Below are 18,916 nucleotides of genomic sequence, written 5' to 3'. Positions count from 1 at the left end.
TTAATTTGTCTTTTTTTTGTATAGTTAATGGTTATTATGAGTCGAGTTGCATGTATTATTTTATCTTTCAAAATACACATAGGAAAGAAAATTGAAAATTGTTTTGGCTGTGGGAAAAAATCTCAGAGGAAAAGAATTTTTTAAGTTTCCTTTTTATGATAGCCTTTGTAATAATCGAGTTTTCTGTAATGAAATAATGCATTTACTCTTCAAAATAGTTGTAAAATATATTGAAATGATCATTTACCTATGTCTCAAGAGTTAAAATTATAAAAGAAAGTAGAATGAGAGTAGAGCTGAATTTGATAAGAAATGTCTCACAAGGATCAGGAAATGATCCCAATGCCAAAATTCCTCTTTCCCATGTACCTTGTGTTCCTTTAAAATTTGTGTTGGTATGTTCATGTAGAAAAATATCTGTTTCTCTTCTTTTTTAGCTCACACCTACATGAAAGAGTAAAGACCTATGAATGAGGAATGTGCAATATTGTAACCGTATTTATCTGAATTGAATGTTAATGGACTTGATTGTTTTATAAGACTCAACTTTAAAATGCTGTATGTGTATATGTTTATATGTATGCATGCATTCATATGCATATATATCTTTACACATACATGTGGAGTGTTCCTCCTGCATGACTGGTAAATGTAAGATAAGTAAATATTATCTCACCTTTAATTTGGGTTCCTTCTCAAACCTATATAAAACATAAACTTGATTTATATTTGAGCATCTGTGCGTGTGTGCACAGGTGTACCTGACTTTTTACAACCCTATGGACTATCCTCGTCCAGGAGATCTTCCTGACCCAGGGATCAAACCTGCATCTCCTGCATTGAAGGCAGATTCTTTACCATTGAGCCATCAGGGAAGCCCATATTTGAGCATACTTGAACCAAAACCATGGTGTCTCTTTTGTCCCCCTTTTTTTTCATTACCCCATGTCAATCAGAAAATCCTATTTTATCTACAGCCAGAATAGTATCCTGCTTACATTCAGTTCTTTCCATCTTCTCTGCTATCATTCTATTTGAAACCATTATTATCTTCACATGGATTTTCACAATAGAGTCCCAGCTGTTCTCTCTGGGTCTACTTTCTACCATTCTCCTGACAATCCATTCTTCACATTGCCAGAATAATCTATTTGAAGCATAACTCAGGTTTTGCCAATTTTCTGTGTAAATTCTTCCATGACTGCCTATTACACTTAGAAAACCTCTGACCATAACCAAGGGAAAGTCCTATATATTGTCCCTATTGTGGCCTCTAGCTTCCTCTCAGATGAGTCCTCGCCTATCACTGAGCAGCAGCGTGACTTGTAATGCTCTGCATCCAGGGTAATTGCAGCGCCGAGAACTGGGGTTTAGCACCTCCAGGTCACCAGCCTCCTCTCTCAAATATATAATAATATAAGTTTCTTTTTAAAGTGTGATCTCTATGCAAATATGCCTTTGAATTAAATCTCCCTACCTTTCTTCCTAGGACTGGGAAGCCTGGTTGTGCTGCAGTTCATGGGGTCAGACATGACAGTGACTAAACATACCACACACCTTTCTTCCACTTGGTTGTTGCTTAGCTTCTTAAGCATCTAAAGAAATTCGGAACATTTATTCTAGCTTTTACATTTTCCCATGACTAGCTTGTTCTACCTACCCACTTAGGTATCAGGTCAAATGTCACCTTAAATGGGTCTTTTTTTGCCCACCCAATCTGAAGTGACTCCCTGTCACATTACCCAATTTTATATTTCTCAGAACATTATTCTCTGATCAGAGTTATCCATCCTTATATATTTATTTGTTAATTATCTCTTTATCCCTTCTAGAATATATGCTCCATGAAAATAAAGACCTTGTCTGTCTTGTAATCTACTGTGAGTAGAAACTGGCTAAATATTTGTTCAATAGATGAATATATGTGAGTCACTCTGAGCACTGTTTTTAAAAAGACTGCCTTTCCTCTTTCTAATTGATACACTGATTGCTAAATCTTTTTTATGCCGTTTGGTCAAGACAGTAAATATATATTCCCTTCAAATCCATCATGATCTTGAAAAATATATTCATTTTCCTTGATTAAATTAAGCTCTGGGATTTTTTTTTTTTTTTTTTTAATAACTCTAGCAGCACCTTTGGCCTCTGCCAAGAACATTTCCAGCTAAGGATTTTTAAGCCTTAATCTTTACTGAAATTAGACGGTGGCAGTTGCTAAGCTGCCAGCTGTTAACATGATCCCTGAAGTAGGAACCCAACATACAAACCAGAACGTGGTGGTCTCTAAGAACTCATCGTTAGCACTTACACGTGTGGACACGGACAGGTGTTGAACAGGTTGGCAGTTGAAAATAAAATGGGAGGTTTCCTAGATCAGAAGCTGGTACCTCATGGGACCCCAGCAAATTAAGGCGCCCTGTGATGCCAAAAAAGCCTGATTTAACTCTGTCCTCAGATTAAAGTACATTTATATCCCCCAGTTCTCAACAAATCCATTCTTTATGGAGTTATTAAGAATAGACTGGGTTAAGGATATTGAATGTTTATCATGGCTCTGTCTTTCCACTGAATGGATTTTCAGTCGCAATATAGTATATTATATAAGCTTATAAGTCAGCTTATCCCTGAAAACAAATACCAGATCAGAATAGGTCCGACCACCTGTTTCTATCTAATTCCCTGGCATGTGGAGATGGGCCAGACTGCCTTCAGCTGGAAGCACAGGGAGCATGGGGAACCCCTGGCCCCTACCATTTAGCTTTCAACAGCATACATTAGGGCTTCCAGGTAGCACTAGCGGTAAAGAACCCGCCTGCAAATGCAGGAGACATAAGAGACGCACTTCTATCCCTGGGTCAGAAAAATCCCCTGGAGAAGGAAATGGCAACCCACTCCAGAATTTTTGCCTGGAGAATCCCATGGACAGAGGAGCCTGGCAGGCTGCAGTCCATAGAGTCACAAAGAGTCAGACACAACTGAAGCGACTTAGCACCCATGCACAGCATATATTAAAGATTAGTGCCAACTGATAATAAGTTATTTCCAAGTGGGATTTCCCCAGTGTACCCCCACCCCGGATGCTGGCTGCCAAACCAGTAGCTACAAAGTGTTGACACTGTTCAGAAGGATTCACCTGATCTTATGCTACAGGTTCACTGTAGGGTTTGCCTCAGTAAGGTGAATGGGCAAAGTGGAAGGTGCTTGGGGATATTAGAGGAATCAAAAGAATAAAATGCAGTGTCATTTTATGGAAACAGAACCAGGAGCTAGTGAGTCAAAGGATGGTGTTCATACTTTTTTGCTTCTTGAACCAAAGTATTGAAAAGCCAAACTGCACTTTTTTCAGTTGTCTCCTGGGTCAGATTCCCTAATTATCAGCGACAGCTTTGTTGGGCGTTGGTATTTTGTTTCCCTTCCATCTGTGCTCTTCGTTAAACCTCAGGGCCCAATCATCTGTGGTAAACTCCAGGACTGTTAGGTGACTTTTGAAATATTAAACAATATTAAAAGAAGTAAAAAATAAAACATATGTTTAATACTTATTTAAATCACCATGGTTGTCAAAAGTACGTGATTTTTCTGAAGCTGGCGGCTTTTTTGCTTGGATTTTTTTTTTCTTGGTATCTCCAAAGATTTTGAAATTGGTACTTAAACATGTCCATCATGTTAAGAAATAATTGTGTTATTTAAAGCTAGCTAGAAATACAGTACTTAAAGCATAAAACAGCAACCAAACCTGTACTTCAAGTTATATAAAGAAAAAAGCAACATAGATGTAAGCATTTTACACTGCATATGAAAAACAAGTAGCCTTTTGACAGGTAGTTTTTAAAGCTAGATCTTAAATAGCAAGCACATTTTTAGCGCTTTAGGTATGCTATGCATGTCAAGCCTGGACTCTTTAATGCACGACAGCATGAACATGACTTGTATAAAGACCTTTAGAGATTAATCTTTTTTGTTGTTTTAAGAGAATCATTTTTAAAATATATACATTAAAATATATATTCATGATAATATCCATTAGAAATAGAGGGAATATGGGGAGGGAGGAGGGAGGAGGGTTCAGGATGGGGAACACATGTATACCTGTGGCGGATTCATTTTGATATTTGGCAAAACTAATACAATTATGTAAAGTTTAAAAATAAAATAAAATTTAAAAAAAAAAGAAATAGAGGGAATAATATCTAAACTACATTTAGAGGCATCTCTGATTTTTCTTCTCATCCTCAATTTCTTGTCCATTTATGTATTTGAATATTCAACAGGTATTTTCAATACCATGATTGCTATCTTTTTAATGGGAAGAAGCAACCCATCAGCCTGGGGCGAAGTAGACATATAAGTTGGGGAGAACCCAGTGAGGCTGGAAAGCAGAAGCCTGAGGCATGAAGGCCAACAGTCCTTAGTCATTCCCAGCCTGGAAACATACAGCCTCAAAATGGGGTCAAGCCTGACATCACACTTTCTTACCTATTACAGAACAAAATGTATCTCTAACCCACAATGAAATGACTCTAGAAAGACACATAAGAAGAGAGAGAGGGATGATGGATCCCTGACAGCTGGATTTGACTTATTGGGAGCCGACTGCGTATTAGGCAGGCATGGTGCTAGCTATCCTGCATTAGTATCTCCGGTGCTCACAAGGGCTTCCCAGGTCGTGCTAGTGGTAAGGAACCCATCTGCCAATGCAGGAGACATGAGAGACGTGGGTTTGATCCCTGGGACAGGAAGATCCCCTGGAGGAAGGAATGGCAGCCCACTCCAGTATTCTTGCCTGGAGAATCCCATGGACAGAGGAGCCTGGGGGGCTACAGTCCACTGGGCAGCAAACAGCTGGACACAACTGAACCAACTCAGCACACAGTGCTCTCAAAGACCTGTAGAACACGTGTTACTGTCTCTGTTTTATAAAAAATCAAGCTGAGCAACACAAGGGTTAGAGTGAGATGTCCCCAGTCTTGTCAAACAGAAGCTGAAAAGAATAAGGAGAAGTAATTGAGGGAGAAATGAAAGTGGGACCTAGATTTGAAATGGCAGACTCATTTGTTAAACATGGTTTATCCTCCTTCACTTCCAATCAAAATACTTCCAATATTGAAATATGATTGTCTTCAGAGAGCCCTTTTCTGGATGCTTTATCAAAAATAGACTCCCTTCCCTGTCATACTCTACTCTGTTTTATTTTTCTTCAAAACAACTCATTCAAAACAACCCAAAATTGTTGTAGGTATTGTTTATCTGTAATCCAGTCTTCTCCATATCACCGTGTGAGAATTGATATTATTTTTCTACTTTTTTTTCTTATTCTGATGCCCGAGGACGTTATTGTATACTCAAGGCCTAGAAAAAATGCACTGTAGATATTCAATAAATATTTGTTGAATGAATGAATAACAGGGAAAACTACCCATGGAAGAAGATAATAAAAACTGAAAGTGGACATAGAACTACAGTTAGTTATTTGCCATTCTGACTAGTAAGAAATGAAATACTAGTTATCATGTCTCTAAAAGGTATCAAGGAAGAACCAGATGCATCTTCCTAAAAAAGACCAGAGAGAAATAGGAGCATGCCCGTCAGGCTTCAAACTGTCTTGCTAATTTGCTAGATTTTACAACTGTAGGTCACTGTAAACTTTTCATCATAAATTTAGTTACAATGGAGGTAGTTTCTATAATAAAACCATTAAATCAATAATAAACGTTCTCAATCAAATTTGAATATTGTTGTGATTTTATGTGCATCTCTAACCAACCTAGACAGCATATTGAAAAGCAGAGACATTACTTTGCCAACAAAGGTCCATCTAGTCAAGGCTATGGTTTTTCCAGTGGTCATGTATGGATGTGAGAGTTGGACTGTGAAGAAGGCTGAGCGCTGAAGAATTGATGCTTTTGAACTGTGGTGTTGGAGAAGACTCTTGAGAGTCCCTTGGACTGCAAGGAGATCCAAGCAGTCCATTCTAAAGGAGATCAGTCCTGGGTGTTCTTTGGAACGAATGATGCTAAAGCTGAAACTCCAGTACTTTGGCCACCTCATGTGAAGAGTTGACTCATTGGAAAAGACTCTGATGCTGGGAGGGAATGGGGGCAGGAGGAGAAGGGGACGACAGAGGATGAGATGGCTGGATGGCATCACCGACTCGATGGACGTGAGCCTGAGTGAATTCCGGGAGTTGGTGTTGGACAGGGAAGCCTGGTGTGCTGCAATTCATGGGGTCACAAAGAGTCAGACATGACTGAGCGACTGAACTGAACTGAACTGAACCATTGCAAATTGTATACTATTAGCTTTTTCTCCTTGAATTCTTATTTCCATAACTGATCCCCAACAGAATTGTATTCTTAGGAAATAAGTATTATGCATCAATGGGCTTCCCTGATGGCTTAGCTTATCTGCCTGTAATACAGGAGACGCAGGTTCGATCCCTGGGTTAGGAAGATCACCTGGAGGAGAAAATGGCAATGCACTGCAGTATTCTTGCCTGAGAAGTCCCACGGACAGAGGAGCCTGGCAGTCTACAGTCCATGGGATCACAAAGGGACACGACTGAGCAACTAAGCACACATTATGCATCAGAATCTGATCCCTCTATCGCGCTTTTCTGCAATTAAAAATGTCTGCAAAATTGGAGTAAAAATCTCTCCTCTGTTGGAGAGTCCTAAACCCCAGTTCCTTAGAATATGACCTTATTTGAAAGTAACAGTGTGCATAATCAAGATGAGGTCATACCAGAGAAGGGTGTGCCCCTAATCGAGTGTGACTAGTGCCCATGTTAAAAAAGAGGGAGCTTGGAAGCAGATACACACACAGGAGAATGCCAAGTGAAGATGAAGGCAGAGATGGATATGATACCTCCACAAGCCAAGGAGTGCCAAAACTTGGCAGCAACCCACTACAAGTGAGAAAGACAAGGAGCGAATTACCCTCACAGCCCTTAGAAGGAACCAACCTGCTGACCCCTTAATAGTTCAGCTTCTCGCCTCTAGCACTTCAAGACAATAAATTTCTGTTGTTTAAGCCAAATAAAGATCCAGAGAGCAAAGAGAGCCAATATAAAGAATAACACAGGAAGGCCAAAAAACCCCTTTGCCTAAAAAATCTTTGTTACTAGATCTTTTTCTCCTAAACTCCCAGATTTATTTCCCCTTGTCCTTCTGTTTGAAAAAACCAAGTCAGTCAAACTGCCTCACCTGAAGGAAAATGAAAGTCAAGGGCTTCCCTGGTGGCTCAGTGGTGAGGACTCTGCCTGCCAATGCAGGAGACACAGGTTCAATCCCTGGTCCTGGAAGATCCCACATGCTGTGGGGTAGCTAAGCCCCTGTGCCCCAACTACTGAGTCTGTATTCTAGAGCCCAGGAGCCACAGCTTCTGAAGCGTGCGTGCTGCAATTACTGAAGCTCACACGTCCTGGGGCCCATACTCCACCAGGGAATCCACCACAGTGAGAAGCCTGCACATCAGAACTAGAGAGCAGCCCCTGCTTGCTGCAACTCGAACAAATCTTGAGCAGCAACAGAGACTCAGCACAGCCAAAAATAATTGTTTTTAATTATAAAAAATGAAACAAGAGGAAGAGTAAATAAAAATTCCTGTGACCGGAAGGCTTTAAGTATTACAAATGTATTTTGTATTGAAGTATAACTACAATTATAAGTAGCACACAGCTTATGATAACATATGAGTAATTGAAGAATAATTATTAAGGTTAAATTTGACTGGAAATGCTTATGTCAATGAGCTGGATATAGCTTCCCTTCCCAGTTTACCTGTGAATGACTTATTCTATAATGAGAAAGGGTTTCACAGTAATTCCTTTTTTGTTTTCCAAGATATGAGCATTTCCAAGATGTTTTCTTATAACGTTCCAAAATGTGAACATAGGGAAGCCTGGCTTATCTAAATAAGCAGATGGGAACAGAACCTTTGTCACAGTGATATCTCTCACTGTCTCAAAATTTTTTTCTAATTCCTGAGTTAGATGCCCCATAAAGTGATATATCTTATTATTTTTAATATTTGGTCATTTTATAACTAGAAGGCTAATTCAAGAAGGCTTTAGAATTAGAGCCTTCTACAGTTATGCTGAAAACAAAAAATTATGGAAACCATGTTACTTTCAAAATACGTTGTTTTGCCTCTGATTGTAGAGAACCATACAGTTGCAACAGGAAAAACGTCTGTCAAAACCTCACTATCATGTGTAAAACAGATAGCTAGTGGAAATCCACTGTATAGCACAGGGAGCTCAGCTCGATCACTGGATGGGTAGGATTGGGGAGGAAAGTCCTAAAGAGAGGCAATATATGTATACATATAGCTGATACACTTCATTTTAGGGAAGAAACCAGTGCAACATTGTAGAGCAACTGTACCCCAATTTTAAAAAGTTGCTACATACATGCCTGCTAAAGAATGAAAATTGGGTTAGAGAGAGCTGCTAGTTTCTACTTGCTTTCAAGCTTGAGGCTGAAGAGGTGAATTCTGTCACTACTTCAGTGGGAAACTACAAGGAATCAATGAGGCTCTCCTATCATTTGGCAAATAGCAGACTTTGAAAATCTGTTTTTCAAGGATAGATTTAAAAAGCGGTGGAGGAGGGACAAAGGGAGACCTATGAAGAGATTCTATAATATTGAAATCAAATATATTGATTTTATTTTTGAAATTTATGAGAAACACGGTCTGTATTGAAAAGTTTGTAAAAACGAGGAGTTGTCTGAGATTAATGAAAGAGTTCTGTGAGAAATCAGAAGGATTAAAACTAAAAACAGCAGATAATTGGTGCCCACATTTTAGGTAGTGATGTACAGAATGAGGAGCTTCCCAGGTGGCTCAGTGATAAAGAACCTACCTGCCAGTGCAGGAGACATAGAGACTCGGGTTTGATCCCTGGGTTAGGAAGATGCCCTGGAGAAGGAAATGGCCACCGACTCCAGTATTCTAGCCAAGGAAATCCCATGGACAGAGGAGCCTGGCATGAGTCAGATACAGCTGAGCAACTGGGCATGCACACACATACAGAATGACCACTGCTTCAAAGTCAGTTCTATAGAAGAAGAAAAGTTTCTGAAAGACAAATCTTTTTTTTTCTTTACTGAATGTAACTTGCATACAGTATATAACTTCCTTATATAACTTTCACAAAATCTGAAGTTTAGGTTTTACATATTGTTATAATTACTTAATTATTTCATACACCTGTAACATTTTAGGAATCATTTTTCATGTTTTTCTTCGAGTCAAGTGTGAACTGAAAGCTGCTCACAATGGCAGATACTAAGGAAAGAAAGCAAGTATCCAATAAAACAAAAATCTGCTTTTCTAAGTGTGAAGAGAAGAGGACAAAACAGATGAACAGAGCAGAAATCAGAATAAAAGTAAAAAATGCAGCAAAAGAAACATCTTGTGAAATTTAAAAGATATTGTCTGCAAATACACAGACTTCCCACATTTCAGGAAGTTTAGTGAAAACAGATTTTCATCTAAACATTTCTTTCAAAATATTTTTTCAATTAAGGTTGTGTGTGTTGCTTCAGATATCTCCTTAACACCGAACTGTGGAAGTCAGTAGAGTTACAGCTGCAGAGAATTGATGGGAAATTGTATGACTTGAGAATTCAGTATACCTCCAAGAAGTTGTTCATGAATAAAAGCACTGGAAAAAAATATTGGGTTGGCCGAACCGTTCAGGTTTTTCTATAACAACATCTTACCAGAAAAAGCTAAACCAACCTTTTGGCCAAACCCAGTATTATAATATGGGTTATATATTATAACCCATATGGGTTATAATAGGTTATATTATATTATATGTTATATATATTATAATCTATATTATAATTATAATATGGGATTCAGAAAATACACAATTCACTTTCCTAAAAATATTTAAAGGGAATTTCTGATATTTAAAATGTAAATCAGTGTGCAGGGCTGTGCTTACTTGCTCAGTTGTGTCCGACTCTTTGCAACCCCATGGACTGTAGCCCATCCATGCACCTCTGCTCTTGGGATTCTCCAGGCAAATATACTGGAGTGGGTTGCCATGCCCTCCTCCAGGGCATCTTCCCAACCCAGGGATCGAACCCAGGTCTCCCATATTCTTTACTGTCTAAGCTACCAAGGAAGCCCGAGAATACTGGAGTGGGTAGCCTATCCCTTCTCCAGGGAATCTTCCTGACCAGGAATCGAGTAAATGAGTTGTAGTATCTTAGAAATATCAAACTTAAAATATAGAAGAATTAAAGAGCATAATGTTAAGAAACAAAGATAGCTACATCTAAATTACTGTTACAAAATATTTTGACTCAAAGAAAAACTTGAAAAATTATTCCTATAATAGGTTACAGGCTTATGAAGTAATTAAGTAATTATAACAATATGTGAAATTGTAAACTCCAGATTTTGTGAAAGTTATATAAGGAAGTTATATACTGTATGTAAGTTATATACAGTAAAAAAAAAAAAAAAAGGTTTGTCTTACAGTAGGTAAATAAAATATGGGGTCAGTGATGCCTTTGAAAACTTGTAAAATGGTATAGATTAAAAATAGGATGCCAAGGAATTTTTAGTGACCATATAGCAGAAGACAGAAATATATATGTAAAATTCATATGTATAATTGTATTGTAATATAAAATTCACATGTATATATGTATATATGAATTTTTAGTTTAAATGAGTTAAATGGACCTAGTGACAGATTCTTGGAATGGAATAAAAACCAAAATCCACATGTGATTTTCCTGTGATTCAGAAAATTTATTTTTCTGAATTCACAGACAAAAGGCTAAAACACAGAGAGAAAGTAGGATGACAGTGTTAAATTCAGACCAAGTTAAATTCAAGAGGAGGATTAAATATATGAAAGGATTATACTTTTATATCAATTACAGATATAAACATTACTATAAAACAAATGAGGGTGATTTATCAAATATATACCTGAGAGAAGATAAATAACAAACAGATAATGCCTCAACTTGTTTGCTGCTCAACTCGCTTTCCTCTCTCCCATACCGTTAGTAGTCTTTGATGGTAGATTCTTAGACATATCTAAGTAAATGTCTTACACCTCTCTTAAATAGTAGCTTTGCCAGAATTTGAGGCAATTAGCTTGTTATTTGGGCTTCCCTGGTGGCTCACATGATAAAGAATCTACCTGTAATGCTGGGAGACCTGGGTTCAGTCCCTGGGTTGGGAAAATCCCCTGGAAGAGGGCATGGCAACCCACTCCAGTATTCTTGCCTAGAGAATCCCATGGACAGAGCAGCCTGGCAGGCTATAGTCCAAGGGGTCGCAATGAGTCGGACATGACTGAACAGCTAAGCGCACAGAGCACAGCTTGTTATTTGGCAATACAGTTGTTTGTAAGTTCCAGAATGTGAATTCTAATGTGATACATTGGAAGGACTGCTTACTAGATTGTAGAGACTTGTGTTCTCCATTCCAGATAGCGTTCTCTTTCTGGGTGACCTTAGGAAAATCAGTTTCCACATCTGTGAACTTTGTAGTTAAAATCGCACTCTCAAGGGCTCATACATAACCCTCATCCCTCAATAGCAGTATGTTTCAGAGAATAATCTTTTGTTTCCTTTTCGGTGAAGCTTAGCTCTGGGAGTAGCTACTTGATTTAGTGAGAAATCATAGTCTCTAGTTTCCAATGTATTATTTTAAAATCCTTACTACATAATTGAAACCTGTAATTCTAGCAAATGTAACAATATTTTGTTCCCTTGGTCAATTTTTACTGATTAAATAAATACCTTGTAGAATGTTATGACAGTACTCTCAAAAAGTAAATCTGTAATGTTGAAAAATACAACAACCGTATGTGTTATTATATAATATGTATCTGATACACATGTAAATAATATTTGGAATTTGTAATGAAGTTATACATTTTATTATGTTCCTTTACAGCTTTGAAGCTGCTTATTGTTTTTTGTTCGAAACAGCTTTCAGTTTGCAGTACATTTTATTATAGTGGTCTCTTTTCTTGAAGTAGAAATGCATGAAATATAGAAAGATACCATTACTTATATGAACCACATGTTTTTGAGAAGGTTAAGAATTTCTTTTAAAATGTGAATAATCACTCCCTAAATAGTTGTTTCCTAAATTATTTTTTGCTTTATTATTTGTTGTTTCATTTTATTTTTCCTGAATTTTCTTAGCATTTTGATGACCTTATGGTGAGAAACTAAATTTAGTGATCTATAAGTTCAGTTCAGTTCAGTTGCTCAGTTGTGTTCGACTCTTTGCGACCCCATGAACTGCAGCACGCCAGGCCTCCCTGTCCATCACCAGCTCCCAGAGTCCACGCAAAGCCATGTCCATCGAGTCGGTGATGCCATCCAACCATCTCATCATCTGTCATCTCCTTCTCCTCCTGCCTTCAATCTTTCCCAGCATCAGGGTCTTTTCCAATAAGTCAGCTCTTCGCATCAGGTGGCCAAAGTATTGGAGTTTCAGCTTCAACATCAGTCCTTCCAATGAACACCCAGGACTGATCTCCTTTAGGATGGACTGATTGGATCTCCTTACAGTCCTTGAAGTGATAATGATGCAGGTCACACTGGGCCACATTGAACTGCTCACCATGTGTCAGAAACCCAGGCCCAGAGTTAATCAGGCAGAGCCCGGGGAGATGGTGACATATATTAATGTAGAAAAATGTTTTTTATTTTTTATGGAGGTTGAATAGATGATTTTTATGGATAGATCACCTTGGCAGAGTCGATAAGTCCTACATTTCTTCTTCTGAAATGTACTTCCAGTTGTGGTTACAATACGTTCTATGACATTAGTCTATCAAGGAGTGGGTCAGTTCTTGGCTGCAATCACTATCTGCAGCAATCTTGGAGCCCAGAAAAATTAAGTCAGCCACTGTTTCCCCATCTGTTTCCCATGAACTGATGGGACCGGATGCCATGATCTTCATTTTCTGAATGTTGAGTTTTAAGCCAACTTTTTCACTCTTCTCTTTCACTTTCATCAAGAGGCTCTTTAGTTCTTCTTCACTTTCTGCCATAAGGGTGGTGTCATCTGCATATCTGAGGTTATTGATATTTCTCCCAGCAATCTTGATTCCAGCTTGTGCTTCCTCCAGCCCAGCATTTCTCATGGTGTACTCTGCATAGAAGTTAAATAAGCAGGGTGACAATATCAGCCTTGACGTACTCCTTTTCCTATTTGGAACCATTCTGTTGTTCCATGTCCAGTTCTAACTGTTGCTTCCTGACCTGCACACAGATTTCTCAAGAGGCAGGTCAGATGGTCTGGTATTCTCATCTTTTTCAGAATTGTCAACAATCCTAGAGTAGCAAGAACCATAAGTGTCTCAAGTTATTAGATTCACTATTCCCAAACCTAGCTTTGGGTGTTTTCCCAAATTAGAAAAAGTCGTCTTATAAAGTAATTGATATTCTTTGAGAAAAACTATAAACAGTGATGGAGAAGGAAACTGCAACCCACTCCAGTACTCTTCCCTGGAAAATCCCATGGAAGGAAGAACCTGGTAGGCTACAGTCCTTGGGGTCACAAAGAGTCGGACACAACTCATAAACACTGAAAAAAAAAAAACTTTAAATGACCTATAATTGTACTCTGCAATAATAACTACCGTTCATATGTATGAATAGTGTTTACCAAAAAAAGTGCACTCTACATTTTCTTAAATCTTCTCTTTATGTTGTAATACATCTTAGAAATAGTAAAGAATTGTGCTGCTAGGGACATCAGGATGCATGTATCCTTTTGAATTAGTGGGGTTTTTTTTTCCATATATATACCCAAGAGTGGAATTTCGGGTCACATGGTAGTTCTAACGTTAGTTTTCTGTGAACCCTCCATGCTGTTTTCCATGGTGACTACACCAGCAACAGTGTAGAAGAGTTCCTCTTCTTCACATCCTCTCTAACATTTGTTGTTTGTGATCTTTTTGATACTAGCCATTCTGACAGGTGTGAAGTGATACCTCATTGTGGTTTTGTTTTGCAGTTCCCTATTGACTAGAGGTATTGAGCATCTTTTCATGTGCCCATTGGCCATCTCTATGTCTTCTCTGGAAAAATGTCTATTCAAGTCTTCTGGCCATGTTTTTAATACATGGTTTTTTGATACTCAGTTGTATGAGCTATTTATATATGTCGGATATAAATCCCTTATTGGTCATTTGCAAATATCTTCTTCTGTTCACTAGGTTGTCTTCATTTCATGTTGATAGATGGTTTCCTTTGCTGTGTGAAACCTTGTAAGTTTAATTAGGTCCCATTTGCTTATTTTTGCTTTCATTTCTTTTGCTCTAGGAGATAGATCTGAAAAATATATTGCTATGGTTTATATCAAAGGGTATTCTGCTTGTGCTTTCCTCTAAAAGTTTTATGGTCCCCAATTTATATTTAATATGACTATTTTTTAATGGCTCTTCTGTTAATAGTTCATAGAATTTTGGCCAGGAGTTCATCAGTTTGGGAAATGCTGGATCATAGGCATAAAAGACCTAACTGTAGATGGATAAACAAAAAGTGCTTTCATCTCTGAGCAAGGTTTTAAAAAATGCTAACATTTAATAACATATGCAAATTTTATGTTATGGTTTTAAACTTGGGCAGTCTTCTGATAAAGAAAAAACTAAAAGATAAATTTCATGCAACCAATATGTAAACTTTTTTTCTCATGCAGGTTAGCCAATACACCTTTGCTATGTGCAGTTATAGAGAAAAAAAGTCTGAGCCACAAGAATTAATGCAGCTTGAAGGATACACTGTGGATTACACAGATCCCCACCCAGGTAATTCCTAGTTGAATCATTTGTCATGCCTCTCCTATATTCATGAAATTCTCATAAATATCCTGTGTCTATTTTCCATTCAAACTCCATTCCATAAATGGAACATATTTCATTCATATACCTAGCTAGATAAGACTTGATGGGATTTAAATTATATCTTTATGAGGCTACTTAGTTTTAGCCATAACTCACCATCTCTGTTAACTTAGTGAAAGGATGAAATATCTGAAAGATACTATAATATGGAAATTATAGGATAAGTATCAGCAGTGCTTGCAGAAACTTCTTTACTGAAAAGCAAAAAGGTACAAGAGACAGAAATAGGCAAAGAAATGGCTAATGAATTACTACCATATATTATATTCTACTAATTTTCTCCCCAACAATGGATACTTATATTTCTCTCTCTCCCTCCTAATGTATTAATGCTTGGTATAGTACTGGATACTCAGTGTCTGAGATTAGTGAGCAAGTGAGTAAATGAATGATTATGTGGAGATTAATAAAATTAACCAGCAAGGTAAAGAAATATATGGATTTCCCTGGTGTCTTAATGCTAAAGAATCCATCTGCCAATGAAGAAGACGCAGGTTTGATCTCTGGGTCAGGAAGATCATCTGGAGAAAGAAATGGAAACCCACTCCAGTATTTTTGCCTGGGAAAATCCCATGAGTAGAGGAGTGGGCTACAGTCATGGGGTCGCAAGAGTCGGACATGACTTCACAACTAAACAACAAAAAAGAAATATATGTATCTGCTAATAAATAGAATAAGAAATTAATATAGAGAGATGAAAAAAGAGTCAGTGATTATATCCACTAATAAATCACTTAAAATCCAAAATATCTTCCCTGTAAAAGAGTTTTGTAAAAGTAAAATACTGTACAATGCAAATATCATTTTAGTCTTAGCTGTATTGTTTTCATATATGTCTTCTACATATAGAATGAGAAATGTGCTAACAGATAAGGAGTGTCTTCTCTGGCATGAAATACCAGACTTTGCTATGCATTCTTGTGTGTGTTGCAGAACTCTGCTGTGTTATGAACTGTTTCCTAGGCTATTTTTAATTTCCAAAGTGATATGGAAGTATAAATCTTTCTCATATCATTTTCCTTTCAATTCTTCAATTGTGGATATGATTCAAAGGCATTGAGCTGCAAATAGCAGATCAGTTCTTTTCCATGAGACCATTTAATGAAAGAGGCTAAAATCTGCCAACTGTGTGAATTTTTAACAATTTTTTTTTCCTCCACAGGCCTTCAGGGTGGGCATATGTTCTTCAATGCTGTTAAAGAAGGAGACACTGTAATATTTGCCAGTGATGATGAACAGGATAGAATACTGTGGGTTCAAGCCATGTACAGGGCCACTGGACAGTCATATAAACCTATTCCTGCAATTCAAGCCCAGAAGCTGAATCCTAAAGGAGGAAGTCTCCATGCAGATGCTCAACTTTGTAAGTTTTGTTGAAAAATAATTTGATTATCAATTAATAACCTTAATAAGATATAAAATTGTCTGAGTCAAATTTGCTCAGTATTATAGTTTGCATCATTACCTGATTCCTAATTGAATAAAAATAGTTCATTTTAGTAGTCATAGAATAAGTTATCTAGCTTTTCACACAAACCTGGAGTAAATGGTGCGTGTGGTTTTCAGTCATGAATTTGCCAGGCCTTGGGGTATCTCTGGGAATCTCAAAAGCATAAGAGAAATTTTATTTAAACTTAATGTAATTTTAACTTATATGTTCTATTGAAATGGGAAGCATATTGCAAAATCAAATTGGCGTTGCTAAGATTCCAGAACACCGAAACAATGAACTGTCACTTTTTAGAGTTTCTTAACAAACCAAGAGAATACCAGGCCTATTTTCTGATGTAAGTCAGGAAAACAAAAGTCATCAAGGCAACTTTCTTTTTCTAAATACCTTTATATCCATGTCACTTTCTGTATGCTAATTTAAATCATTAAAAACTAAATTATTCATTTTAATTTGCAAGTAATTAATTGCAAATTATGTAATAATGATAGAAACATTTTCAAACATAGCTTTAGTAATCATTAAACCAAATGTTTTAACTTCTTATACTCCTTTCCAAAACTTCTCTGTTTTCTCCTGTAATGTAATAAATCAGTTTGTCTTTAACTGTAAGCTTAAATCGTGACTTTTCATTCAACACCTTTCATTCTCAAGCTTCATCTCCAGGGGAACAACATTCTGACTTCTCTTACTTTTCATGCATCAAATAACTACTACCTGTTCTGCTTAGACACCGATTAGTATTACATTTAGACACCTTAAACAAAGGCACTTTAGGCCAAATAAAGATGGGATATAAGCTCAACCCGTCTCCTGCATGCTTTAGACTTCTTAGCATACACCTTCAAACTTACCTGATCCATCTTCAAGCGATTATGGTACTTCATAATGTACATGGACCTCACAACTGTAGACTTCTGTATCTCCCTTCCTGGCTCCTGTACAATTCTGGTCATGCATCTTACTTCTACAAATGTTATAAATCCCACAATGCATTGATATTATTATTATGCCTGGAACAGTCAATTACCTTCTAAAGAAATGTAAATAATAAGAGAAAATATTATATACTCAAACATGTAGTTACCATTCCTAGCAGTCTTTACTCACTTACTGAAACATTACACGTCCTGAAGGATGTCCTTTGACTTTTCTTGCAGTACGTGCGTAGCTTTTAGCTTTTTTATGTATGAAAATGTCTTCATTTTACCTTCATTTTGAAAGATGCTTTTCTTTCAGTTCTTTAAAGACTTTGCTCTGCTCTCTGCTAACTTGGTTTTTTTCTTCCCTGATGAAAAATTTTGCTATTATTTTTGTTTCTTCCTCTGTACATAATGTGTGTTGTGGTTTGTTCCCCACCCCTCTCTCAAGCTGCTTTAAAACCTTTCGCTTAAACACTGGTTTTGAGCAATTTAATGATGATGTACTTTGGTGTAATTTTCTTCACAAAAATATTCTTGAGTTTTATTCTAAGACATAGTTAAATTACTCAAAAGTAATTTAATCCTTTCAGGTTTAGCATTTAGGTGGAGCCAAATAACATCTAGTCTGGGCTCTCCTGGTGGCTCAGTGGGTGAAGAAATCTGCCTGCAGTGCAGGGGACCCAAGTTTGATCCCTGGGTTGGGAAGATCCCCTGGAGAAGGAAATGGCAACCCACTCCAGTATTCTTGCTGGGAAATCCTATGAACAGAGGAGCCTGGAGGGCTGCAGTCCATGGAGTCACAAGTGTTGGACACGACTTAGTGACTAAAACACCACCACCTGGGTGCCAACTGATGAGCAGTGAAAATTGAAGTTTTACCTTCTGGCTGTTGGAAACAAGCACTGTTCTAGTCTCTGTGTGCATGTGGGCACTGTCCCCTCTAATCCTTTGAGGATTCTTCCTCATCCTCATATTGTTGCCTCCATTGAGTGATGTGGTCAGTATTCATTTGAATACGGAGTGGGGTAGGGGGAAGAAACAATAAACTTGCCTGCAAATTTCAGCAGCCTTGACCTTCCTGAACTGTCAGCTCCCATCTTCTCAGCCCAGAGAGACCCTTAGCTCTCTCTGAGTTCTTCTTCCCAGAGCCACTGCTTTGAAAGTTTCTCCGGGTATTAATCTGAGGCAGCTAAAAGGCTCATCTCATTGGTTTCCCCGCCTCTCAGAAATTACTCTGCTATGTTGCCGGATATCCAAAATTTTGAGAACTTTCTTAAAAGTATTTTTAATGATTTTTTCTTTAGTTGTTTCAGGTAGGAGGGTTAATCTGCTTTTAATTACACTGTTTTGACCATAAGCAGAGTAATTGTTTTCTTTGTTAGAGCAGTATTTCTCAGCAAGACTGTCATTTTGGGCTAGATAATTCTTTGTTTCAGGGGTTGGAGGGGAAGGCTGTCCTGTGTATTATGGGATGATTAGTAGTCTTCCTGTCTCCTACCCACTAGATCCCTGTAATAATTGACTCCACTGTCCCAGGTCTAACGACCAAAATTTTCTCTGCTGCTGCTGCTGCTAAGCTGCTTCAGTTGTGTCCGACTCTGTGCGACCCCATAGAAGGCAGCCCACCAGGCTCCCCCGTCC

At 37.7% G+C, this 18,916-nt stretch overlaps 1 protein-coding gene across 11 annotated transcripts in view; it reads left to right on the top strand.

Annotated features, from left to right (window-relative positions):
- CADPS2 (calcium dependent secretion activator 2) overlaps nucleotides 1–18,916 on the top strand; it is a 580,156-nt gene that overhangs the window by 380,336 nt on the left and 180,904 nt on the right. For all 11 annotated transcript variants that reach the window (XM_059885593.1, XM_005205640.5, XM_059885595.1 and 8 more), the window contains 2 exon segments: nucleotides 14,698–14,806; nucleotides 16,065–16,265. In XM_059885593.1, the coding sequence (XP_059741576.1) occupies nucleotides 14,698–14,806; nucleotides 16,065–16,265 (310 nt within the window).

This window comes from Bos taurus, chromosome 4 (genome assembly GCF_002263795.3).
Source record: "Bos taurus isolate L1 Dominette 01449 registration number 42190680 breed Hereford chromosome 4, ARS-UCD2.0, whole genome shotgun sequence".
In the NCBI taxonomy this organism is placed as follows: domain Eukaryota; kingdom Metazoa; phylum Chordata; class Mammalia; order Artiodactyla; family Bovidae; genus Bos; species Bos taurus.
Note: the sequence above shows the minus strand (reverse complement) of the source record. Positions and strands in the feature narration are given on the sequence as shown.